The sequence below is a fragment of the Engystomops pustulosus genome, chromosome 2, assembly GCF_040894005.1.
Source record: "Engystomops pustulosus chromosome 2, aEngPut4.maternal, whole genome shotgun sequence".
NCBI classification, from domain to species: domain Eukaryota; kingdom Metazoa; phylum Chordata; class Amphibia; order Anura; family Leptodactylidae; genus Engystomops; species Engystomops pustulosus.
Window position 1 is genome coordinate 4,996,757 of NC_092412.1, and position 26,792 is coordinate 5,023,548.

The 26,792-nt window shown below is 44.6% G+C and overlaps 2 protein-coding genes across 3 annotated transcripts in view; one reads left to right on the forward strand and one right to left on the reverse strand.

Annotated features, from left to right (window-relative positions):
• Window positions 1-17,151, forward strand: part of LOC140116390 (olfactory receptor 51E1-like) — a 28,380-nt gene extending 11,229 nt beyond the window's left edge. For both annotated transcript variants that reach the window (XM_072132915.1, XM_072132916.1), the window contains one exon: window positions 15,696-17,151. In XM_072132915.1, coding sequence (XP_071989016.1) covers window positions 15,725-16,693 — 969 coding nt within the window. In that variant the 5' untranslated portion in view covers window positions 15,696-15,724 and the 3' untranslated portion in view covers window positions 16,694-17,151. The remainder of the gene's footprint in view (window positions 1-15,695) is intronic.
• Window positions 17,152-25,538: 8,387 nt separating this feature from the next.
• On the reverse strand, window positions 25,539-26,567 carry LOC140116367 (olfactory receptor 52K1-like). The gene has a single exon (XM_072132896.1). The coding sequence runs from the start codon at window positions 26,565-26,567 to the stop codon at window positions 25,539-25,541; it is 1,029 nt and encodes a 342-aa protein (XP_071988997.1).
• Between the last annotated feature and the right edge of the window lie 225 nt (window positions 26,568-26,792).

Below are 26,792 nucleotides of genomic sequence, written 5' to 3' on the forward strand. Positions count from 1 at the left end.
TATACCGGCTGTACATATATCATTATATAAAGGAGATCTCCAGGTTATACCAGCTGTACATATATCATTATATACAGGAGATCCCCATGTTATACCGGCTGTACATATATCATTATATACAGGAGATCCCCAGGTTATACCGGCTGTACATATATCATTATATACAGGAGATCCCCATGTTATACCGGCTGTACATATATCATTATATACAGGAGATCCCCAGGTTATACCGGCTGTACATACATCATTATATACAGGAGATCCCCAGGTTATACCGGCTGTACATATATCATTATATACAGGAGATCCCCAGGTTATACCGGCTGTACATACATCATTATATACAGGAGATCCCCAGGTTATACCGGCTGTAGATATATCATTATATACAGGAGATCCCCAGGTTATACCGGCTGTACATATATCATTATATACAGGAGATCCCCAGGTTATAGCGGCTGTACATACATCATTATATACAGGAGATCCCCAGGTTATACCGGCTGTACATATATCATTATATACAGGAGATTCCCAGGTTATACCGGCTGTACATATATCATTATATACAGGAGATCCCCAGGTTATACCGGCTGTACATATATCATTATATTCAGGAGATCCCCAGGTTATACCGGCTGTACATATATCATTATATACAGGAGATCCCCAGGTTATACCGGCTGTACATATATCATTATATACAGGAGATCTCCAGGTTATACCGGCTGTACATATATCATTATATACAGGAGATCCCCAGGTTATACCGGCTGTACATATATCACTATATACAGGAGATTCCCAGGTTATACCAGCTGTACATATATCATTATATACAGGGGATCCACAGGTTATACCGGCTGTACATATATCATTATATACTGGAGATCCCCCGGTTATACCAGCTGTACATATATCATTATATACAGGAGATCCCCAGGTTATACCGGCTGTACATATATCATTATATACAGGAGATCCTCAGGTTATACCGGCTGTACATATATCATTATATACAGGAGATCCCCAGGTTATACCGGCTGTACATATATCAATTTATACAGGAGATCCCCAGGTTATACCGGCTGTACATATATCATTATATACAGGAGACCCCCAGGTTATACCGGCTGTACATATATCATTATATACAGGAGATCCTCAGGTTATACCGGCTGTACATATATCATTATATACAGGAGATCCCCAGGTTATACCAGCTGTACATATATCATTATATACAGGAGATCCCCAGGTTATACCGGCTGTACATATATCATTATATACAGGAGATCCCCAGGTTATACCGGCTGTACCTATATCATTATATACAGGAGATCCCCAGGTTATACCGGCTGTACATACATCATTATATACAGGAGATCCCCAGGTTATACCAGCTGTACATATATCATTATATACAGGAGATCCCCAGGTTATACCGGCTGTACATATATCATTATATACAGGAGATCCCCAGGTTATACCGGCTGTACATATATCATTATATACAGGAGATCCCCAGGTTATACCAGCTGTACATATATCATTATATACAGGAGATCCTCAGGTTATACCGGCTGTACATATATCATTATATACAGGAGATCCCCAGGTTATACCGGCTGTACATATATAATTATATACAGGACATCCCCAGGTTATACCGGCTGTACATATATCACTATATACAGGAGATCCCCAGGTTACACCAGCTGTACATATATCATTATATACAGGACATCCCCAGGTTATACCGGCTGTACATATATCATTATATACAGGAGATCCCCAGGTTATACCGGCTGTACATATATCACTATATACAGGAGATCCCCAGGTTATACCAGCTGTACATATATCATTATATACAGGAGATCCCCAGGTTATACCGGCTGTACATATATCATTATATAAAGGAGATCCCCAGGTTATACCAGTTGTACATATATCATTATATACAGGAGATCCCCAGGTTATACCAGCTGTACATGTATCATTATATACAGGAGATCCCCAGGTTATACCGGCTGTACATATATCATTATATACAGGAGATCCCCAGGTCTTACCAGCTGTACATATATCATTATATACAGGAGATCCCCAGGTTATACCGGCTGTACATATATCATTATATACAGGAGATCCCCAGGTTATACCGGCTGTACATATATCACTATATACAGGAGATCCCCAGGTTATACCGGCTGTACATATATCATTATATACAGGAGATCCCCAGGTTATACCAGCTGTACATATATCATTATATACAGGAAATCACCAGGTTATACCGGCTGTACATATATCATTATATACAGGAGATCCCCAGATTATACCGGCTGTACATATATCATTATATACAGGAGATCCCCAGGTTATACCGGCTGTACATATATCATTATATACAGGAGATCCCCAGGTTATACCGGCTGTACATATATCACTATATACAGGAGATCCCCAGGTTATACCGGCTGTACATATATCATTATATACAGGAGATCCCCAGGTTATACCGGCTGTACATATATCATTATATACAGGAGATCCCCAGGTTATACCGGCTGTACATATATCATTATATACAGGAGATCCCCAGGTTATTCCAGCTGTACATATATCATTATATACAGGAGATCCCCAGGTTATACCGGCTGTACATATATCATTATATACAGGAGATCCCCAGGTTATACCGGCTGTACATATATCATTATATACAGGAGATCCCCAGGTTATACCAGCTGTACATATATCATTATATACAGGAGATCCTCAGGTTATACCGGCTGTACATATATCATTATATACAGGAGATCCTCAGGTTATACCGGCTGTACATATATCATTATATACAGGAGATCCCCAGGTTATACCGGCTGTACATATATCATTATATACAGGAGATCCTCAGGTTATACCGGCTGTACATATATCATTATATACAGGAGATCCCCAGGTTATACCGGCTGTACATATATCATTATATACAGGAGATCCCCAGGTTATACCGGCTGTACATATATCACTATATACAGGAGATCCCCAGGTTATACCAGCTGTACATATATCATTATATACAGGAGATACCCGAGTTATGCCAGCTGTACATACATCATTATATACAGGACATCCCCAGGTTATACCGGCTGTACATATATCATTATATACAGGAGATCCCCAGGTTATACCAGCTGTACATATATCATTATATACAGGAGATACCCGAGTTATGCCAGCTGTACATATATCACTATATACAGGACATCCCCAGGTTATACCGGCTGTACATATATCATTATATACAGGACATCCCCAGGTTATACCGGCTGTACATATATCATTATATAAAGGAGATCCCCAGGTTATACCAGTTGTACATATATCATTATATACAGGAGATCCCCAGGTTATACCGGCTGTACATATATCATTATATACAGGACATCCACAGGTTATACCAGCTGTACATATATCATTACGTACAGGAGATCCCCAGGTTATACCAGCTGTACATATATCATTATATACAGGACATCCCCAGGTTATACCAGCTGTACATATATCATTATATAGAGGACATCCCCAGGTTATACCGGCTGTACATATATCATTATAAAAAGGAGATCCCCAGGTTATACCAGTTGTACATATATCATTATATGCAGGAGATCCCCAGGTTATACCGGCTGTACATATATCATTATATACAGGAGATCCCCAGGTGATACCGGCTGTACATATATAATTATATACAGGAGATCCCCAGGTTATACCAGCTGTACATATATCATTATATATAGGAGATTCCCAGGTTATACTGGCTGTACATATATCATTATATACAGGAGATCCCCAGGTTATACCAGCTGTACATATATCATTATATACAGGAGATTCCCAGGTTATACCAGCTGTACATATATCATTATATACAGGAGGTCCCCAGGTTATACCGGCTGTACATATACCATTATATACAGGAGATCCCCAGGTTATACCGGCTGTACATATATCATTATATAAAGGAGATCTCCAGGTTATACCAGCTGTACATATATCATTATATACAGGAGATCCCCATGTTATACCGGCTGTACATATATCATTATATACAGGAGATCCCCAGGTTATACCGGCTGTACATATATCATTATATACAGGAGATCCCCATGTTATACCGGCTGTACATATATCATTATATACAGGAGATCCCCAGGTTATACCGGCTGTACATACATCATTATATACAGGAGATCCCCAGGTTATACCGGCTGTACATATATCATTATATACAGGAGATCCCCAGGTTATACCGGCTGTACATACATCATTATATACAGGAGATCCCCAGGTTATACCGGCTGTAGATATATCATTATATACAGGAGATCCCCAGGTTATACCGGCTGTACATATATCATTATATACAGGAGATCCCCAGGTTATAGCGGCTGTACATACATCATTATATACAGGAGATCCCCAGGTTATACCGGCTGTACATATATCATTATATACAGGAGATTCCCAGGTTATACCGGCTGTACATATATCATTATATACAGGAGATCCCCAGGTTATACCGGCTGTACATATATCATTATATTCAGGAGATCCCCAGGTTATACCGGCTGTACATATATCATTATATACAGGAGATCCCCAGGTTATACCGGCTGTACATATATCATTATATACAGGAGATCTCCAGGTTATACCGGCTGTACATATATCATTATATACAGGAGATCCCCAGGTTATACCGGCTGTACATATATCACTATATACAGGAGATTCCCAGGTTATACCAGCTGTACATATATCATTATATACAGGGGATCCACAGGTTATACCGGCTGTACATATATCATTATATACTGGAGATCCCCCGGTTATACCAGCTGTACATATATCATTATATACAGGAGATCCCCAGGTTATACCGGCTGTACATATATCATTATATACAGGAGATCCTCAGGTTATACCGGCTGTACATATATCATTATATACAGGAGATCCCCAGGTTATACCGGCTGTACATATATCAATTTATACAGGAGATCCCCAGGTTATACCGGCTGTACATATATCATTATATACAGGAGACCCCCAGGTTATACCGGCTGTACATATATCATTATATACAGGAGATCCTCAGGTTATACCGGCTGTACATATATCATTATATACAGGAGATCCCCAGGTTATACCAGCTGTACATATATCATTATATACAGGAGATCCCCAGGTTATACCGGCTGTACATATATCATTATATACAGGAGATCCCCAGGTTATACCGGCTGTACCTATATCATTATATACAGGAGATCCCCAGGTTATACCGGCTGTACATACATCATTATATACAGGAGATCCCCAGGTTATACCAGCTGTACATATATCATTATATACAGGAGATCCCCAGGTTATACCGGCTGTACATATATCATTATATACAGGAGATCCCCAGGTTATACCGGCTGTACATATATCATTATATACAGGAGATCCCCAGGTTATACCAGCTGTACATATATCATTATATACAGGAGATCCTCAGGTTATACCGGCTGTACATATATCATTATATACAGGAGATCCCCAGGTTATACCGGCTGTACATATATAATTATATACAGGAGATCCCCAGGTTATACCGGCTGTACATATATCACTATATACAGGAGATCCCCAGGTTACACCAGCTGTACATATATCATTATATACAGGACATCCCCAGGTTATACCGGCTGTACATATATAATTATATACAGGAGATCCCCAGGTTATACCGGCTGTACATATATCACTATATACAGGAGATCCCCAGGTTATACCAGCTGTACATATATCATTATATACAGGAGATCCCCAGGTTATACCGGCTGTACATATATCATTATATAAAGGAGATCCCCAGGTTATACCAGTTGTACATATATCATTATATACAGGAGATCCCCAGGTTATACCAGCTGTACATGTATCATTATATACAGGAGATCCCCAGGTTATACCGGCTGTACATATATCATTATATACAGGAGATCCCCAGGTCTTACCAGCTGTACATATATCATTATATACAGGAGATCCCCAGGTTATACCGGCTGTACATATATCATTATATACAGGAGATCCCCAGGTTATACCGGCTGTACATATATCACTATATACAGGAGATCCCCAGGTTATACCGGCTGTACATATATCATTATATACAGGAGATCCCCAGGTTATACCAGCTGTACATATATCATTATATACAGGAAATCACCAGGTTATACCGGCTGTACATATATCATTATATACAGGAGATCCCCAGATTATACCGGCTGTACATATATCATTATATACAGGAGATCCCCAGGTTATACCGGCTGTACATATATCATTATATACAGGAGATCCCCAGGTTATACCGGCTGTACATATATCACTATATACAGGAGATCCCCAGGTTATACCGGCTGTACATATATCATTATATACAGGAGATCCCCAGGTTATACCGGCTGTACATATATCATTATATACAGGAGATCCCCAGGTTATACCGGCTGTACATATATCATTATATACAGGAGATCCCCAGGTTATTCCAGCTGTACATATATCATTATATACAGGAGATCCCCAGGTTATACCGGCTGTACATATATCATTATATACAGGAGATCCCCAGGTTATACCGGCTGTACATATATCATTATATACAGGAGATCCCCAGGTTATACCAGCTGTACATATATCATTATATACAGGAGATCCTCAGGTTATACCGGCTGTACATATATCATTATATACAGGAGATCCTCAGGTTATACCGGCTGTACATATATCATTATATACAGGAGATCCCCAGGTTATACCGGCTGTACATATATCATTATATACAGGAGATCCTCAGGTTATACCGGCTGTACATATATCATTATATACAGGAGATCCCCAGGTTATACCGGCTGTACATATATCATTATATACAGGAGATCCCCAGGTTATACCGGCTGTACATATATCACTATATACAGGAGATCCCCAGGTTATACCAGCTGTACATATATCATTATATACAGGAGATACCCGAGTTATACCGGCTGTACATATATCATTATATACAGGAGATCCCCAGGTTATACCGGCTGTACATATATCACTATATACAGGAGATCCCCAGGTTATGCCAGCTGTACATACATCATTATATACAGGACATCCCCAGGTTATACCGGCTGTACATATATCATTATATACAGGACATCCCCAGGTTATACCGGCTGTACATATATCATTATATAAAGGAGATCCCCAGGTTATACCAGTTGTACATATATCATTATATACAGGAGATCCCCAGGTTATACCGGCTGTACATATATCATTATATGCAGGAGATCCCCAGGTTATACCGGCTGTACATATATCATTATATACAGGAGATCCCCAGGTTATACCAGCTGTACATATATCATTATATACAGGAGATCCCCAGGTTATACCCGCTGTACATATATCATTATATACAGGAGATCCCCAGGTTATACCGGCTGTACATATATCATTATATACAGGAGATCCCCAGGTTATACCGGCTGTACATATATCATTATATACAGGAGATCCCCAGGTTATACCGGCTGTACATATATCATTATATGCAGGAGATCCCCAGGTTATACCGGCTGTACATATATCATTATACACAGGAGATCCCCAGGTTATACCGGCTGTACATATATCATTATATACAGGAGATCCCCAGGTTATACCGGCTGTACATATATCATTATATACAGGAGATCCCCAGGTTATACCGGCTGTACATATATCATTATATACAGGAGATCCCCAGGTTATACCGGCTGTACATATATCATTATATACAGGAGATCCCCAGGTTATACCAGCTGTACATGTATCATTATTAGAGATGAGCGAACACTAAAATGCTCGGGTACTCGTTATTCGAGACAAACTTTTCCGGATGCTCGAGTGCTCGTCTCGAATAACGAGCCCCATTGAAGTCAATGGGAGACTCGAGCATTTTTCAAGGGGACCAAGGCTCTGCACAGGGAAGCTTGGCCAAACACCTGGGAACCTCAGAAAAGGATGGAAACACCACGGAAATGGACAGGAAACAGCAGGGGCAGCATGCATGGATGCCTCTGAGGCTGCTTAATCGCACCATTATGCCAAAATTATGGGCAACAGCATGGCCATGACAGAGTGACAGAATGAGGCTAGATAGCATCTAAAACATCCAATAATTGACCCTGACACTATAGGGGACGGCATGCAGAGGCAGCGGCAGCAGCGGCAGGCTAGAGAGTGGCATGGCGACATACCCTAAATGGACATAGGCTTCAAACCAATGGGTGGCAGAGAGGAACCAAAGGAGGTGAGCAAGAAGCGCTCAAATAATATCGGTACATGATAAAAGTTTGCCAGTATATTTTGTGGATTACACAGCAGGGTGGCGACAAAGTTAACATGGAAGCCATGAAAACAACCCAAAATTCTGCCTGACACAGCTCGTTTGATAAGGGGACCATGTATGGAGGCAGTGAACTAGTAGTAGATTAAAGGTGCTGCAGTTAAAACTATGTTAGTTGGATCTTGGCATGGAGCTGGCGCTCCGCTGCCAGGCGAGCTTTCGCCAATCCAAGCCCCTGTCTCTAGGCTACTCCCCAAACAGCACTTCTAAGAACCTTTTGTATAAGATCAAGTGTAGTAGCGTTCTTATAAGTTTAGGATATGGCGGGTGAGGGGAATGTAAACAGATGCGCAAGAAGCGCTGAAATAATATCCCTAAATGGTAAAAGTTTGCCAGTATATTTTGTGGATTACACAGCAGGGTGGCGACAAAGTTAACAACTTTGATGTGGAATCCATGAAAACAACCCAAATTTCTGCCTGACACACCTCGTTTGATAAAGGGACGATGTATGGAGGCAGCTATATGGACGACTTTTGGAGGTAGCAATGGAGACAACGTGTGGAGGCTGCTATGGAGACAATTTAATTTGGATAGTGCCTGTATGTGGCAGTCCCAAACATTTTTCAAACCAGAGGAGCAGGTAGGTGGCCCTCCAGTAAAATGGGATAGATTGAGTGCCTGTATGTGGCAGTCCCAAAAATGTTTCAAACCAGAGGAGCAGGTAGGTGGCCCTCCAGTAAAATGGAATAGATTGAGTGCCTGTATGTGGCAGTCCCAAAAATTGTTCAAACCAGAGGAGCAGGTAGGTGGCCCTGCAGTAAAATGGAATAGATTGAGTGCCTGTATGTGGCAGTCCCAAAAATTGTTCAAACCAGAGGAGCAGGTAGGTGGCCCTGCAGTAAAATGGAATAGATTGAGTGCCTGTATGTGGCAGTCCCAAAAATTGTTCAAACCAGAGGAGCAGGTAGGTGGCCCTGCAGTAAAATGGAATAGATTGAGTGCCTGTATGTGGCAGTCCCAAAAATTGTTCAAACCAGAGGAGCAGGTAGGTGGCCCTGCAGTAAAATGGAATAGATTGAGTGCCTGTATGTGGCAGTCCCAAAAATTGTTCAAACCAGAGGAGCAGGTAGGTGGCCCTGCAGTAAAATGGAATAGATTGAGTGCCTGTATGTGGCAGTCCCAAAAATGTTTCAAACCAGAGGAGCAGGTAGGTGGCCCTGCAGTAAAATGGAATAGATTGAGTGCCTGTATGTGGCAGTCCCAAAAATTGTTCAAACCAGAGGAGCAGGTAGGTGGCCCTGCAGTAAAATGGAATAGATTGAGTGCCTGTATGTGGCAGTCCCAAAAATTGTTCAAACCAGAGGAGCAGGTAGGTGGCCCTGCAGTAAAATGGAATAGATTGAGTGCCTGTATGTGGCAGTCCCAAAAATGTTTCAAACCAGAGGAGCAGGTAGGTGGCCCTCCAGTAAAATGGAATAGATTGAGTGCCTGTATGTGGCAGTCCCAAAAATGTTTCAAACCAGAGGAGCAGGTAGGTGGCCCTGCAGTAAAATGGAATAGATTGAGTGCCTGTATGTGGCAGTCCCAAAAATGTTTCAAACCAGAGGAGCAGGTAGGTGGCCCTCCAGTAAAATGGAATAGATTGAGTGCCTGTATGTGGCAGTCCCAAAAATTGTTCAAACCAGAGGAGCAGGTAGGTGGCCCTGCAGTAAAATGGAATAGATTGAGTGCCTGTATGTGGCAGTCCCAAAAATTTTTTAAAACAGAGGACCGGGTAGGTGGCCCTCCAGAAAAATGGAATAGATTGAGTGCCTGTATGTGGCACTCACAAAAATTGTTTCAAACAGAGGACCGGGTAGGTGGCCCTCCAGAAAAATTAAATGCATGAAGTACTATAGCAAGAGCCAGTGGGCCCTGTCAAAAAATAGCCATTTTCCTCTGCTTTACTGTACAAAGAGGAGGAGAAGGAGGAAAATGAGGAGGAGGAGGAGGAGTGGATCAATTATTCAGGTTGAGCTTCCTTCACCTGGTGGAGATTGGAAATTCTGAGAAATCCAGCCTTTATTCATTTTAATAAGCGTCAGCCTGTCAGCGCTGTCAGTCGACAGGCGTGTACGCTTATCGGTGATGATGCCACCAGCTGCACTGAAAACCCGCTCGGACAAGACGCTAGCGGCAGGGCAGGCAAGAACCTCCAAGGCGTACAGCGCCAGTTCGTGCCACATGTCCAGCTTTGAAACCCAGTAGTTGTAGGGAGCTGTGTGATCATTTAGGACGATGGTATGGTCAGCTACGTACTCCCTCACCATCTTTCTGTAAAGATCAGCCCTACTCTGCCGAGACTGGGGACAGGTGACAGTGTCTTGCTGGGGTGACATAAAGCTGGCAAAAGCCTTGTAAAGCGTACCCTTGCCAGTGCTGGACAAGCTGCCTGCTCGCCTACTCTCCCTCGCTACTTGTCCCGCAGAAGTACGCCCTCTGCCGCTAGCGCTGTCAGAAGGGAAATACTGTTTCAGCTTGTGCACCAGGGTCTGCTGGTATTCATGCATTCTCACACTCCTTTCCTCTCCAGGGATGAGAGTGGGAAGATTTTGCTTGTACCGTGGGTCCAGGAGAGTGAACACCCAGTAATCGGTGCTGGAATAAATTCTTTGAACGCGAGGGTCACGGGATAGGCAGCCTAGCATGAAATCTGCCATATGCGCCAGAGTACCAACGCGTAAGAATTCACTCCCCTCACTGGCCTGACTGCCCATTTCCTCCTCCTCCAACTCCTCCAACTCCTCTTCTTCTGCCCATACACGCTGAACAGTGAAGGACTCAACAATGGTCCCCTTTTGTGTCTCGCCAACATTCTCCTCCTCTTCCTCCTCATCCTCCTCCACCTCCACCTCCTCCGATATGCGCTGAGAAACAGACCTCAGGGTGCTTTGGCTATCAACAAGGGAATATTCTTCCCCCGTCTCTTGTGACGAGCGCAAAGCTTCCGACTTCATGCTGACCAGAGAGTTTTTCAACAGGCCAAGCAGCGGGATGGTGAGGCTGATGATGGCGGCATCGCCACTGACCATCTGTGTTGACTCCTCAAAGTTACTCAGCACCTGACAGATATCAGACATCCACGTCCACTCCTCATTGTAGACTTGAGGAAGCTGACTGACCTGACTACCAGTTCTGGTGGAAGTTGACATCTGGCAGTCTACAATCGCTCTGCGCTGCTGGTAAACTCTGGATAACATGGTCAGTGTTGAATTCCACCTCGTGGGCACGTCGCACAACAGTCGGTGAGCGGGCAGTTGGAGGCGGCGCTGCGCTGCCCTGAGAGTGGCAGCATCTGGGCTGGACTTCCTGAAATGCGCACAGATGCGGCGCACCTTCGTGAGCAAATCAGACAGATTGGGGTATGTCTTGAGGAAACGCTGCACTATCAGATTTAACACATGGGCCAGGCATGGCACATGTGTCAGTCTGCCGAGTTGCAGAGCCGCCACCAGGTTACGGCCGTTGTCACACACAACCATTCCCGGCTTGAGGTTCAGCGGTGCCAGCCACAGATCAGTCTGCGCCGTGATGCCCTGTAATAGCTCTTGGGCGGTGTGCCTTTTGTCGCCTAGGCTCAGCAGTTTGAGCACCGCCTGCTGTCGCTTAGCGACGGCACTGCTGCTGTGCCTAGAGCTACCGACTGATGGCGCCGTGCCCACGGATGGTAGTTCGGAGGAGGAGGTGGAGGAGGGGTGGGAGGAGGAGGAGGCATAGTAGGCCTGAAACACCTGGACCGAGGTAGGCCCCGCAATCCTCGGCGTCGGCAGTATATGAGCAGCCCCAGGGTCAGACTCGGTCCCAGCCTCCACCAAGTTAACCCAATGTGCCGTCAGCGATATATAGTGGCCCTGCCCGGCAGCACTCGTCCACGTGTCCGTGGTCAGGTGGACCTTGTCAGAAACGGCGTTGGTCAGGGCACGGATGATGTTGTCTGACACGAGCTGGTGCAGGGCTGGGACGGCACATCGGGAAAAGTAGTGGCGGCTGGGGACCGAATACCGAGGGGCGGCCGCCGCCATGAGGTTGCGAAAGGCCTCGGTCTCTACTAGCCTATAGGGCAGCATCTCCAGGCTAAGCAATCTGGAGATGTGCACATTAAGGGCTTGGGCGTGCGGGTGGGTTGCACTATATTTGCGTTTCCGCTCCAGCGTCTGGGGTATGGAGAGCTGAACGCTGGTGGATGCTGTGGAGGATCGTGGAGGCGACGATGGGGTTTTTGTGCCAGGGTCCTGGGCAGGGGGCTGACTAGCAGCTGACACAGGGGAAGGAGCAGTGGTGTGCACGGCCGGAGGTGAACGGGCTTGTTGCCACTGAGTGGGGTGCTTAGCATTCATATGCCTGCGCATACTGGTGGTAGTTAAGCTAGTAGTGGTGGAACCCCTGCTGAGCCTGGTTTGGCAAATGTTGCACACCACAGTCCGTCGGTCATCCGGTGTTTCCTTAAAGAACCTCCACACTTCTGAAGATCTAGCCCTCGCCGCAAGAGCCCTCACCACGGGAGCTTCACTAGTTGACAGTGGCGCTGATGCACCAGCTCTGGCCCTGCCTCTCCGTCTGGCCCCACCACTGCCTCTTCCAACCTGTTCAGGTCGAGGACTCTCCTCCGTCTCAGAAGCACTGTGTTCACCCGGCCTCTCAACCCAGCTTGGGTCTGTCACCTCATCATCCTCCGATCCCTCAGTCTGCTCCCCCCTCGGACTTCCTGCCCTGACAACAACTTCCCCACTGTCTGACAACCGTGTCTCCTCATCGTCGGACACCTCTTTACACACTTCCACTACGTCAAGAAGGTCATCATCACCCACAGACTGTGACTGGTGGAAAACCTGGGCATCGGAAAATTGCTCAGCAGCAACCGGACAAGTGGTTTGTGACTGTGGGAAGGGTCCAGAAAACAGTTCCTCAGAGTATGCCGGTTCAAATGCCAAATTTTCCTGGGAGGGGGCAGACTGGGGGGGAGGAGGCTGAGGTGCAGGAGCTGGAGGAGTGGCGATTTCGGTGACATGGGTGGACTGCGTGGAAGACTGACTGGTGGTGGACAAATTGCTCGAAGCATTGTCAGCAATCCACGACATCACCTGTTCGCACTGTTCTGGCCTCAACAGTGCTCTACCACGAGTCCCAGTAACTTGAGACATGAACCTAGGGAGTGTAGCTCTGCGGCGTTCCCCTGCTCCCTCATCAGCAGGTGGTGTCTCACCCCGCCCAGGACCACGGCCTCTGACCCCTGCAGTAGTTGGACGCCCACGTCCCCGCCCTCGTCCTCTACCCCTAGCCCTCGGGTTAAACATTTTTAAAATGAGAGTTATAACTTTTTTTTTTTTTTTTTACTTTTTTTTTTTTTTTTTTGTGTTTTTTTTTTTTTTTGTGTTTTTTGTTTTTTTTTGAGTTTTTAAAACCAAACAATGCTATCCTATTGCTATGGCTATTTTCTAGCCAAGTATCAAAGCACACTACTATGCCAGATGAGATGACACTGAGTTATTGCCTAATAGAAATCCAACCCCTACTGAATTTTGCCACTTCGGCCTTTGCTATGGATATGTGCGCCACTAAGCGCAGAACACAGCGGTCGCAAGTCTCACTACAAATTGCTCAGAATTGGCAAGTACATGCACTGCAGAAACTACAGCCACCAGCAGATCAACCAGAAATCAAATATATAGAACGCTACTGTAGGCTTCAAGAAGCTGTTTGTATTCTCCTATGGCTATTTTCTAGCCAAGTATCAAAGGAAGCACAGTACTATGCCAGATGAGATGACACTGAGTTATTGCCTAATAGAAATCCAACCCCTACTGAATTTTCCCACTTCGGTCTTTGCTATGGATATGTGTGCCACTAAGAGCTAAACACAACGGTAGCAAGTCCCCCTGCTAATTCCTCACAAAATGGTAAAAGATGCAAATTAAAATAAAAAAAGTAGAACGTTATTGTAGCCCTAAGAAGGGCTGTTGGGTTCTTTGAGAATCACTCCTGCCTAACAGTAAGCTAATAGAACACCCTAACGCTTTCCCTGAGCAGCAGCAGCTCTCTCCCTAGCGGCATCCAGAGACAGAATGATCCGAGCAGCGCGGCCAGCGGCTAGTCTATCCCAGGGTCACCTGATCTGGCCAGCCAACCACTGCTATCGACGTGTAAGGGTACCACGTCATGCTGGGTGGAGTGCAGAGTCTCCTGGCTTGTGATTGGCTCTGTTTCTGGCCGCCAAAAAGCAAAACGGCGGGAGCTGCCATTTTCTCGAGCGGGCGAAGTATTCGTCCGAGTAACGAGCAGTTTCGAGTACCCTAATGCTCGACCGAGCATCAAGCTCGGACGAGCATGTTCGCTCATCTCTAATCATTATATACAGAAGATCCTCAGGTTATACCGGCTGTACATATATCATTATATACAGGAGATCCCCAGGTTATACCAGCTGTACATACATCATTATATACAGGAGATCCCCAGGTTATACCGGCTGTTCATATATCACTATATACAGGAGATCCCCAGGTTATACCGGCTGTACATATATCATTATATACAGGAGATCCCCAGGTTCTACCGGCTGTACATATATCATTATATACAGGAGATCCCCAGGTTATACCAGTTGTACATATATCATTATATACAGGAGATCCCCAGGTTATACCAGCTGTACATATATCATTATATACAGGAGATCCCCAGGTTATACCGGCTGTACATATATCATTATATACAGGAGATCCCCAGGTTATACCAGCTGTACATATATCATTGTATACAGGAGATCCCCAGGTTATACCAGCTGTACATATATCATTATATACAGGAGATCCCCAGGTTATACCAGCTGTACATATATCATTATATACAGGAGATCCCCAGGTTATACCGGCTGTACATATATCATTATATACAGGAGATCCCCAGGTTATACCGGCTGTACATATATCATTATATACAGGAGATCCCCAGGTTATACCGGCTGTACATATATCATTATATACAGGAGATCCCCAGGTTATACCAGCTGTACATATATCATTATATACAGGAGATCCCCAGGTTATACCGGCTGTACATATATCATTATGCACAGTAAATACCTATGTTATACCATCATTGTTCTTTTATTCAGTAATAATGTTCCATTATGTTATAGACTTATTCCCTGTACATTGTACTGAGCCTCATGATGTGATGACTTTCCCCCTGATTACAGATGATGCGTCTCCCATAGCTGTGCCGGTCATGTCACCGTCCATCAGTCCAAACTGCAGTAACTCCAGCCACTTCCTCCTCAGCGGGATCCCACATCTGGAGGACTTCAGCTTCTGGTTTGGTTTTCTTCTCATCTCTATGTACATCGTGGCAGTCATGGGGAACGTCTCGATTCTCTACATCATCAAGGTGGAGCCGGAGCTTCACGAGCCCATGTACATCTTCCTCTTCATGTTGTCAGTGGTAGACCTGTTGTTAGCCACCACAACCATGCCAAAAATGCTGGGGATCTTCTGGATGGACCTCAGGGAGATTGCCTTTGATACGTGTCTGACCCAGATGTTCTTCGTCCACTTCCTGTCTGCTCTGGAGTCCGGGATCTTGGTGGCCATGGCTGTAGATCGCTATGTGGCTATCTGTCACCCTCTACGATACTCGTCTATTCTGACCAGTGAGAAGATTTTTAAGATGTCCACACTGATTGTGGTCAGAGGGGCCCTTGTTATGGTTCCCATCCCCCTCATCATCAAGAGGCTTCCACAATGGAAGAACAACGTCCTGACCCATTCCTACTGCCTCCACCAAGAGGTGATGAACCTGGCTTGTGGAGACATCAAGGTCAATGTCATCTATGGGCTCTTTGTCATCATCTCGGTCATGGGCATTGACTCCCTCTTCATCTCCTTGTCCTACCTGTTGATCCTTAAGGCGGTGCTTGGCCTGGTGGAAGAGGCCAGCATGAAGGCCTTCAGGACGTGTGCCGCCCACATATGCGCCGTCCTTGTGTACTACATCCCTTTGATTGGTCTTTCAGTCGTTCACAGGTTCAAAAACAACTCGACTCCAAACCTTCATATATTTTTTGGGAATGTCTATCTCCTGCTTCCCCCTGTCATTAACCCCTTAATTTATGGGATTAAAACAAAGCAAATCCGCAACGGACTCAAAAAATTCTTGATTAAAATGATCCATCAGGGAAAAAACTCCAGAAAGATCTGATATTAGCGGAACATGGACAATAGAATGTTGTGGACACCTACTCTAATCTACAGATTGTTCTATCAAGAAACACAACCTATTGGCTACTGTATAGGGGGAGGGGACCTCTGAGGGGAAAGTCCAAGCAGATATAGGGTCGAGAAGTCTCCAAAGTTTTTAGGCTGAAGACTTTGGGTTATCACGGGAGGAGAAGCTTTGGAGGACTTTACATTAGATAATTCTTATCCATTGTAAGATCTGAGTTGAGTAAGAGTTTTTACAAGGTTGGACTAAGGTGAGTTGGGTTTGTTATTCCTCCCGTTGGACTATTTTACACACAGGAGAAGTGGCCGTGTATGTGGGAGGTCCTTTCTACTGCACCTACAGGAGTTATGGGAACAGATGAACCTGAGATTCTGTAGGCTACTAGAGGTAAATCACATGCAAGGAAGACGACTGCTACGACTCCTCAGAGGGCTGAACGGTGATCAGGAGGGATGGAGGAGAAGGTCTCAAGGATGGATGTCTAGTTCCATGTTTTGCTTCTTCTCAAGAAGAGTCATGACTTGAGTGTAGTAAACGTGTCAGACGCCCTAAAACTGGAAACAATAAAGTGTCCCCCTACTTCTTCTTCTTCCGTCTTTCTCTGTTTACAATGGTGTAACATGAGACTGAGAGCAGGTGAGGGGTGTCATCCTGTAGACCAAGGATTTGCTCCTCCTGGGTGGCTCGGTGGTCCTACACTGATGTGTCCACCTTTTACTTGGCTTTCATTTTGGTCTAAGAACCTAAATTCTCGTGAAAAGAATTAAACACAATTAATCAGCTTCAATTGACACCAGAACTATCTCAGGGTAGACACAGGGGATCACTTGGTCATAGGATATCACAGAATCGCATGGCTGGTCACCTAGAGACAAACATTTGTCCAGCCCAGAGCAATGAAAGGACGGACGTGTTCCCGTGTACAGGTTCTCCACTGCTCTCAAAGGGCTTTAAGCAAAAATTGGTATCAACAAATTACAATGACGTACAACCCTTGCCCCTAGATTATAGACATCCCCTTTCCCTAAATTACAGTCAGCCTCTACCCCTAGATTACAGACAACCCATGCCCCTAGCGCAGTGATGGCGAACCTTTTAGAGACCGAGTGCCCAAACTACAACAAAGACCCGCTTATTTATCGCAAAGTGCCAACACAGAAATTTAATTTGTGATTTATACTCCCTTCTCTGTCACAGTTTTCATTGATATCAGCACCTGAGGACACCAATAAAGCAGCAAACAGTCCCAGGTAGTCCTGTCACTTTAATATAGCTCTGTGCACAGCAAGTCCTGGGCTGTCTGGGACTGCAGGAAGATACCTGGAGTCATCTCTGGTGATGGCCTGAGTACCCACAGAAAGGGCTCTGAGTGCCACCTCTGGCACCCGTGCCATAGGTTAGCCATCACTGCCCTAGACTAATGGAGGCCCCTGTGGGCCCTGCGCCTGGATTACAAATGGCTTCTGTCCCTAGCTTCCACCCATGGATTACAGGCAGCCTCTGCATCCAGGTTGCAGGTGGCCTTTGCCCCTATATCTGAGGCGTCCCTGGCCCCAGATTAGAGCTGGCCCCTGCCCATAGAGTACAGATGGCCTCTGCCCCTAGATTGCATGTAGCCTCTGGCCCTGGATTACAGATAACCCATACTCCTACATTACAAATGAACCCTGCCCCTACATTAGAGGTGGCCCCTAACCCTAGATTACAGGTAGCTTCTGCATCGAGTTTACAGGTAGCCTTTGCCCATAGATTACAGATAGCCTCTTCCCCTGGATTACATGCAGCCTCTGCCCCTAGATTACATGTAGCTTCTGCATCGAGTTTACAGGTAGCCTTTGCCCATAGATTACAGATCACCCATGCCCCTAGGTTACAGATGTCAACTTCCCCTAGATTACATTACAAATGTCTGGAAATGTCACCCATAATATTATATCTCTGCTTCTACCTGTTCTCTGGTAAATCTTCTCCAGCTTCTACTCCATTTCCTCTTCTCTCCTGACTGCTCCTCCTCTCTTCACTCCTGAGCACTCCTCTGTTGTTCCTCTTCTCTCTCTACCACTCCTTCTCTCTTCCTATACTCTCCTGATTACTCTTTTCTTCTCTTCTTCTCTCCTGACCACTCTTCCGCTCTTCCTCTTCTCTCCTGACTACTCTTCTCTTCTTCTCTCCCTCTTGTCTCCTGACCACTTCTCTTCACTTCTTCTTCTCTCCTGACTGCTCCTCCACTCTTCTTCTTCTTACCGGATTGATCCTCCTATCTTTTTCTCTCCTGACTGATCTTCTCTTCTTCTCTCCCTCTTTTCACCAGAATGCTCCTTCACTCTTCCTCTTCTCTGCAGACAACTCCTCCGCTTTTCCTCCCTTTTCCTAACCACTCCTCTTCTCTTCCTTTTAGTCTTCTGACTATTCGTTTTTGCTCTTCCTCTTCTCTCCTGACCGATCCTCCTCTCTTCCTCTTCTCTCCTGACCGATCCTCCTCTCTTCCTCTTCTCTCCTGACCGATCCTCCTTCCTTCCTCTTCTCCCCTGACCGATCCTCCTTCCTTCCTCTTCTCTCCTGACCGATCTCCCTCTCTTCTTTTTCTCTCCTGACCGTTCCTCCTCTCTTCTTTTTCTCTCCTGACCGATCCTCCTCTCTTCTTTTTCTCTCCTGACTGATCCTCCTCTCTTCTTTTTATCTCCTGACCGATCCTCCTCTCTTCTTTTTCTCTCCTGACCGATCCTCCTCTATTCTCTTTCTCTCCTGACTGATCCTCCTCTCTTCTTTTTCTCTCCTGACCGATCCTCCTCTATTCTCTTTCTCTCCTGACCGATCCTCCTCTCTTCTTTTTCTCTCCTGACCGATCCTCCTCTCTTCCTCTTCTCTCCTGACCGATCCTCCTTCCTTCCTCTTCTCTCCTGACCGATCTCCCTCTCTTCTTTTTCTCTCCTGACCGTTCCTCCTCTCTTCTTTTTCTCTCCTGACCGATCCTCCTCTCTTCTTTTTCTCTCCTGACCGATCCTCCTCTCTTCTTTTTCTCTCCTGACCGATCCTCCTCTCTTCTTTTTCTCTCCTGACTCTTCTGCTCTTCCTATTCTCTCCCGTCTACTCGTCCTTATTCCTCTTCTGTCCCCCTCCTCTTCTATTAAGACCTCCTTCTTGCCCCAGGAAATGAATGAAAATTACCCTGTTACCCTCCCTATGGCTGCTTACGGTTTTCGGTAGGAAGGAATATCTGCACCACATGGGGTATTTTCTTTTAATCTGTTTATTATCATATTCAATGCTTCCTTATGGAAAACATTAATGTCTGTATTAGAAAGTGAAAGGGAGGGGATCCCCGGGGTACGGAGTATTTGAGGAGATGTTATTCTGTGACCAGGGATGGTGGTGTCCTCCTGTAGTGATGTCACTTAGGGTAGGCGGCACATGACGGGCCAGTATCATAGAGACAGAAGGTGCACGGAGACCATTGGATTTGTAGTTTAATGTTCCAAAGTTATTTGGGTGACACAATCCTGTAATTCTGGTCCCATTGTTGCATTGATACAATCTGTTCAGCAAAGTTCATGTCTTTCTCTCGTGACCCTCGTGCCGGTTCCTTCCCTTTGTCTCCAGGAATCAGGTGACCAGGACGTGGTGTAATAACGCCTATAAACAATGTTCTTCTGGTGTTTCCTCATTTGCCTTTAATGATGCAGATCCTCTGGCGTGGCCTTCTACATGGGAAGCCATAAAAGTATTAAGTGAGCCAAGCAGGATGCCAGGAAATATCCAGGAGAAAGCGGAGATTAGCATCTGCTCTGGTGGCCGGAGACGGATAAAACCAAGCAGAAAGGACGAGTCCCAGGAGCCTCAGAGATTGATGAACCTTCAAACTGTCCTTAGTCCAGAGCTCAATAGTGCAAGGGGAGGAGAAAAGATGGAGGCTTCACAGGAGACACTGACAGATGGTGGTGAGGGCTTTAGTCAGGACACCAATACCTCCCAATTTTGGGGTTAAAGAGAAGACAATAAGTCCCTCCCTTTTTTCCATTGCCCCATTCTGTGCCCCACCACAGAACATTACATATTGACCTTAAAGGCCCCCACACAGGACCCATTCCCTACCCGCTAATGCAACAGTGCAAAACATATCACCCGCTCTTTAACCCCTCAAGGATGCAGCCTTTTTCTGCTCATTTTTTGCTCCCCATCTTCAAAAATCCAGAACTTTTTTATTTTCCCATGTACAGAGCTGTGCAAGGGATTAGTTTCTGTGTAACACATTGTACTTCCCTAAGACGTTATTTACTATTCCATGTCATGTACTGGAAAGCTGGAAAAAAAGTCTAAATGTGGTGAAATCTGTGAAAAAACACTTTGTTGTGGGCTTAGTGGGAAATGTCTACTTTATTCGTTGGTTCGGTCCGATCGCGGTGATACCAAGTAATTGATGCAGGTTTTATTGTGTTTTAATACATTTTCAAAAATTAAACAAATGTGTATGACAAAAAAATAGTTTCGCCATCTTCTGATGCTTATGACTTTTTCATACTGTGGTGCACAGAGCCAGGGGAGGGGTCATTTTTTTGCGAGATAAGTTGATGTTTTCATTGCTACCATTTAGAGGACTGTGCAACCTTTTAATCACTTTTTATGAATTTTTTTATGTTATGTACAATGGTGTATAAGTGGCGTTTTGGACATGTGGCCGCTATTTTCCGTTATGAGGGTCACCGCCGGGAAAACCCATTTTTATATTTGCATAGATTTTTAATATTTTATTATTATTTTTTATTTATTTATTTATTACTATTTTTTAGACCTCTAGGATACTTTACCCCTAGAGGGTCTGATTGTTCCTACCATATACTGCAATACTACTACTACTAATACTATTGCTGTATATGGTGTTTTCATACAGTATTCATTACAATGAGCCACTGGCGAATCTTCAGAAACCAGAAGGATGTCATATCAAACTATCTCCGCTCCCTAATGACATTGGGGGAGCGTCAATCTCAACAAAAGTGGGGCGCTCTGAAGCTCTAGTGTCAGGGCCGGACATTCTCCCAACTGTCAAGGACGGCAGGAAAGCACCGAAAAGCTGAGATTGTCCCTCCAAATTTGGGATGGTTGGGAGCTATGGAGAACATGAGGCTGGTAGCAACTTTTGTTCACTTTGAGTCACTCTGAGGCCCACACTAAACATGATGAGCACAGGATTTCCTTCCCAAAGGAGAACGTTGTGGTGTTTTTTATTTAAGGAAATCTACTATCAAAATCCCTCATGATAAACCAGGGACATTACTCATAGATCTCGGCACCATAATTGTGGTATCTTCTTATATCGTTATCCATGGCCTCCTTCCTTCTAACATCAACTTTTAAAATTATTCTGATGACCTACTGTAGCCCTTCTGTGAATTGGCTTTAGAGACTTTCTCACTCTCCCCCCTGCTCCTCAACACTTGTGCAGTGAGCGCTTCCTGCAGGGTGAGACAGTTAGCAGTCTGTAAAGCCAGAGGAGCTAAGGAGGCCTCTCAGACTCATTAGCATAATTATAAAAGTTGATTTTAGAAGGAAGGAGGCCATGTATAACAGATAACACAGTCCCAGTTCCTGGAGCTATGAGTAATGTCCCTGGTTCATCGTGATGGATTTTGATTTCCTTTAACTAACTTTTGAGATAAAATATATTAGAAAAATGTTCACACTATCCCCCCCCCCACCCAAACACAATCTAATATATAAAGCTGAGTGTGTGTGTATATATGTGTATGTATGTGTGTATGCGTGTATATGTATGTATGAGTATGTGTGTGGATGTGTATTTGTGTTGTGTGTATGTATGTGTGTATGTGTGTATATGTATGTATGAGTATGTGTGTATATGTGTGTATGTATGTGTGTATGCGTGTATATATTTATGTATATATGTGTGTATGTGTGTATATGAATGTATGAGCTTATGTATGTGTGTGGGTGTGTATATGTGTGCATGTATGTGTGTGTATGTATGTGTGTATGCATGTATATGTATGTATGTATGTGTGTATATGTGTGTATGTATGTGTGTGTATATGTATGTTCGTGTCGGTTTAAGGAATCTCACATTTACAATCCCCACATGTTGCGCAGCCGCTCTCTGTCACTCAGGTAACATTATAGACTCGGTTTTGAGCATTTCAAAACCCACTTATTACCCCCCCATGTACAGGAGCCATTGTCTGCTGCTGCTGGGGCAGTTGGAAGCTGAGCCATGACTGGTTGCTGTTCTGCCACAGGTCATTAATATGAGCTCTGAGCTGTGATTGGTTATTACTACAGGTGATTACTATGAGCTCTGAGCTGTGATTGGTTACTACTACAGGTCATTAATATGAGCTCTGAGCTGTGATTGGTTACTACTACAGGTCATTAATATAAGCTCTGAGCTGTGATTGGTTACTACTACAGGTCATTAATATGAGCTCTGAGCTGTGATTGGTTACTACTACAGGTCATTAATATGAGCTCTGAGCTGTGATTGGTTACTACTACAGGTCATTAATATGAGCTCTGAGCTGTGATTGGTTGCTACAGGCAAATATGCTTATGTTAGAAGTAAGATGGAGAAGGACAAAGAAAGGGGAGAAATGTCTGAAGTAAAACTGTTCCAGTTGCCCATGGAAAAAAATCAGATCATCTGTAATTTTACAACCAGCTGTGCGAAAATGTAACTTGAGATGATTGGTTTCTATGGGCCACTAGAGCAGTTCTGCTCTCAGACACTTCTGATGAATCTCATCATAGACAAAGTGACAGTTGGAGACAGAGACAGTCACTGGAAAGAGAGTGTCAGAAACGGACACTAAAATGAGAGTACCAGAGACAGACACTGGAGTGAGAGTGTCAGAGACAGACTCTGGAGTGGGAGTGTCAGAGACAGTCACTGGAATGAGCGTGTCAGAGACAGTCACTGGAGTGAGAGTGTCAGAGACACTCACTGGAATGAGCGTGTCAGAGGCAGTCACTAGAATGAGAGTATCTAGAGACAGTCAATTGAATGAGAGTGTCAGAGACAGTCACTGGAATGAGAGTGTCAGAGACAGTCACTGGAATGAGAGTGTAAAACAGTCACTGAAAGAGACTGCCAGAGACAGATACTTAAAGCAGCTGCTAGAGACAGACAGTCACTCAAACAGACTGCCAAAGACAGAGAAGGTCAGATACAGGGACGGTCAAAAATGTTTATAAAAAGGGTACGGTCAGTGACAGAGATGGTCAATGACAGAGATGGCCAGAGACAGAGAAAGTCTGAAACAGTCTATAGATATATATAAAATATATTTTCTTAACCCATTCTATTTTGTTATAAATAAGAGCAGTTACTTACTATCCCGGGCAACGCCAGGAGCTACAGATAGTATAAAATATCATCTGAAACCAAAGTAATGATATATATTTCTACTGAAACCTTTAGTAGCTGCACCAAGTTTGAGATTAGTTATGTAGAACTTCTCTCTTCCTCTGGGTCTTTGCTGAATTGTATCAATTGCATCATTTTTCTAAGAATTATACATTAAGAGACGTCTCCAGGGTTCTCCAAAATGTTCTCCACAAATTATTTTTCCTATATATAAAGAGCGTCTACAATCTTCACTAACTGTGCCGGTCATAAGAAGGTGCCTGAGCCATGTGTTACCCAGTCCCTTATATGTGTCCTATAAAGAGCGTCTACAATCTTCACTAACTGTGCCGGTCACTGCTAAGCTAATGGCCACATGCACCCTGGGTTACTTAAGAAGGTGCCTGAGCCATGTGTTACCCAGTCCCTTATATGTGTCCTATAAAGAGCGTCTACAATGTTCACTAACTGTGCCGGTCATAAGAAGGTGCCTGAGCCATGTGTTACCCAGTCCCTTATATGTGTCCTATAAAGAGCGTCTACAATCTTCACTAACTGTGCCGGTCACTGCTAAGCTAATGGCCACATGCACCCTGGGTTACTTAAGAAGGTGCCTGAGCCATATGTTACCCAGTCCCTTATGTTTGTCCTATAAAGGTGTCCATTATAATTTCTACATGTTCCACCTCTTTCTGTGTTAGTTCACACCTCACCAGTCTAATTTGTCCTGACCTCTGCCAGATGCCACATTTCGCCTTGTGCCACCCAGCCTGACCTCCTGCCTGTTAACCTCTCACCCCACTGATTTCCAGGACCCCATGTAACAAGTGTGGGTTGTATGATAGATGGATCTGCTCCTTCACAGTTAAGCGAGTGGTTTAGGAGAAGTCCTCTGCAGTGATGAGCTGAGCTATGATCACGGGCGCTGCTGGTGGCAGTGAGCCCGAACTCGTATGTGGTGGTAAGGTGTGTTTGGGTTCAGGTACCCAAATCAAACATTTGTTCCAGGTTCGGCCAAAGCTGTCAAAACCCTCCTTGGTCTTCTCATCCCTAGTCACATGTATAGAGTGATATGATTACAATGAGCCCTTAAAGTAAATCTACCACCAGGATGAAGGATTGTAAACTGAGTACACTTACATGCTGGTGTGTGCCCCCTCTGCCAGGATCTGCTTTTCTTTTAGCTTCTTGTGCCCTTGTTTTTACAAAAAAAGGCTTTAAAAATCAGTCTAATGAGCTAAAAGAAGATTGGATCCTGGCAGACTGGGCGCACACCAGTATGTCAGTGTGCTGTGTTTACAACCCTTCATCCTGGTGGTAGACGTCCTTTAAGCCCTTGGAGGGCAGCCATTAGAATGAACATATTGGCACAGATTTATTAAATCCCCTGCGCCATTCTTTGTCTGACTTTGCAGGTTCTTTTGAATTCTTGGTTTACTCTTCCATTTCAGAGGGAATGTTGCACACTTAAGTCTTTGCCACGTTGGAGGAGACATTGGTGGAACATTTGAGGAGGTTTGCACTGAAGATGGACTTCACCCTGTTCCTAATCTGCTTGGTCCTTACACCATACACTATGGGGTTAATGAGAGGCGGCAGCATCAGGTACACATTGGCCAATAAGATGTGGATATGGACCGGGACATGATGTCCAAACCTATGGACTACAGAAGACAGCACTGCGGGAATCCAGAATGACAGGATGGCGCAGATATGGGAGGCGCACGTGCCGAGAGCCTTGAATCTGGCCTCCCTAGAGGAAAGCCGAAACACGGCCCGAAGAATCATGATGTAAGAACAGATAATAAAGATCAAATCTAATCCTCCAATGAAAAATACCACCACGATTCCAAAGATGTTGTTGAAGGTGGTATCGGCACAGGCCAGCTTCACCACGGCCATGTGCTCACAGTAGGAGTGGTGGATGACGTTGGTCGAGCAGAAGGGTAGCCTTCTTATGAGGAAAGGCAATGGTGTCATCAGTGCCACCGCCCTACTAATGGTCAACACGCCAATGACCATGACCAGCCCCTTGGTTAGTATGGAGGTGTATCTCAGAGGGTTACAGATAGCCACATATCGATCAAAGGCCATAGCCAGGAGCAGAGCTGACTCCATGATAGCAAAGGAATGGAGGAAGAACATCTGGGTGAGGCACTCCTCAGCGTATATCTCATGAGTGTTCATCCAAAGGATCCCCAACATCTTAGGGGTGGTAGAATTGGACAAGGCCAAGTCAACGGAGGACAACATGCAGAGAAAGTAGTACATGGGTTCATGGAGGCTCCGATCTATCCTGATGATGAAGAGCATCGTGAAGTTTCCGAGGACTGATGTGACATAAATCACAGTGAAGAGGAAAGCGAGGTAGAGGTAGAGATCTTCAAGGCCAGGGATCCCCAGGAGGAAGAACTGGAGGGGAAATAACCTGGTAGAATTAGATGTGACATCGTGTCTCACATTCATGGAAGGTCTGGATGAAGAAACATGAGACATCATAAATAACATGGAGGAAGGTCAGACCTACAGATGTCTCCTCTATGGTCATTTATGTCCCATTAAACATGAACATCTCATACTTTACAGTTAATTAGGCTGAGTTTTTCTTTATTATTATGATATTGGTTCCTTCAAAGTTTTTTGGACATCCCTTACCGTCTTCTGAATCACCCACTGTGAGTTTCCTTGGCTGGTCCAGCTTGATGGGCATTTATAATCAGC

What these genes read in the sequence shown, in the direction of transcription:
- LOC140116367 (XM_072132896.1), bottom strand. Translation starts at nt 26,567, where the DNA reads ATGTCTCATGTTTCTTCATCCAGACCTTCCATGAATGTGAGACACGAT.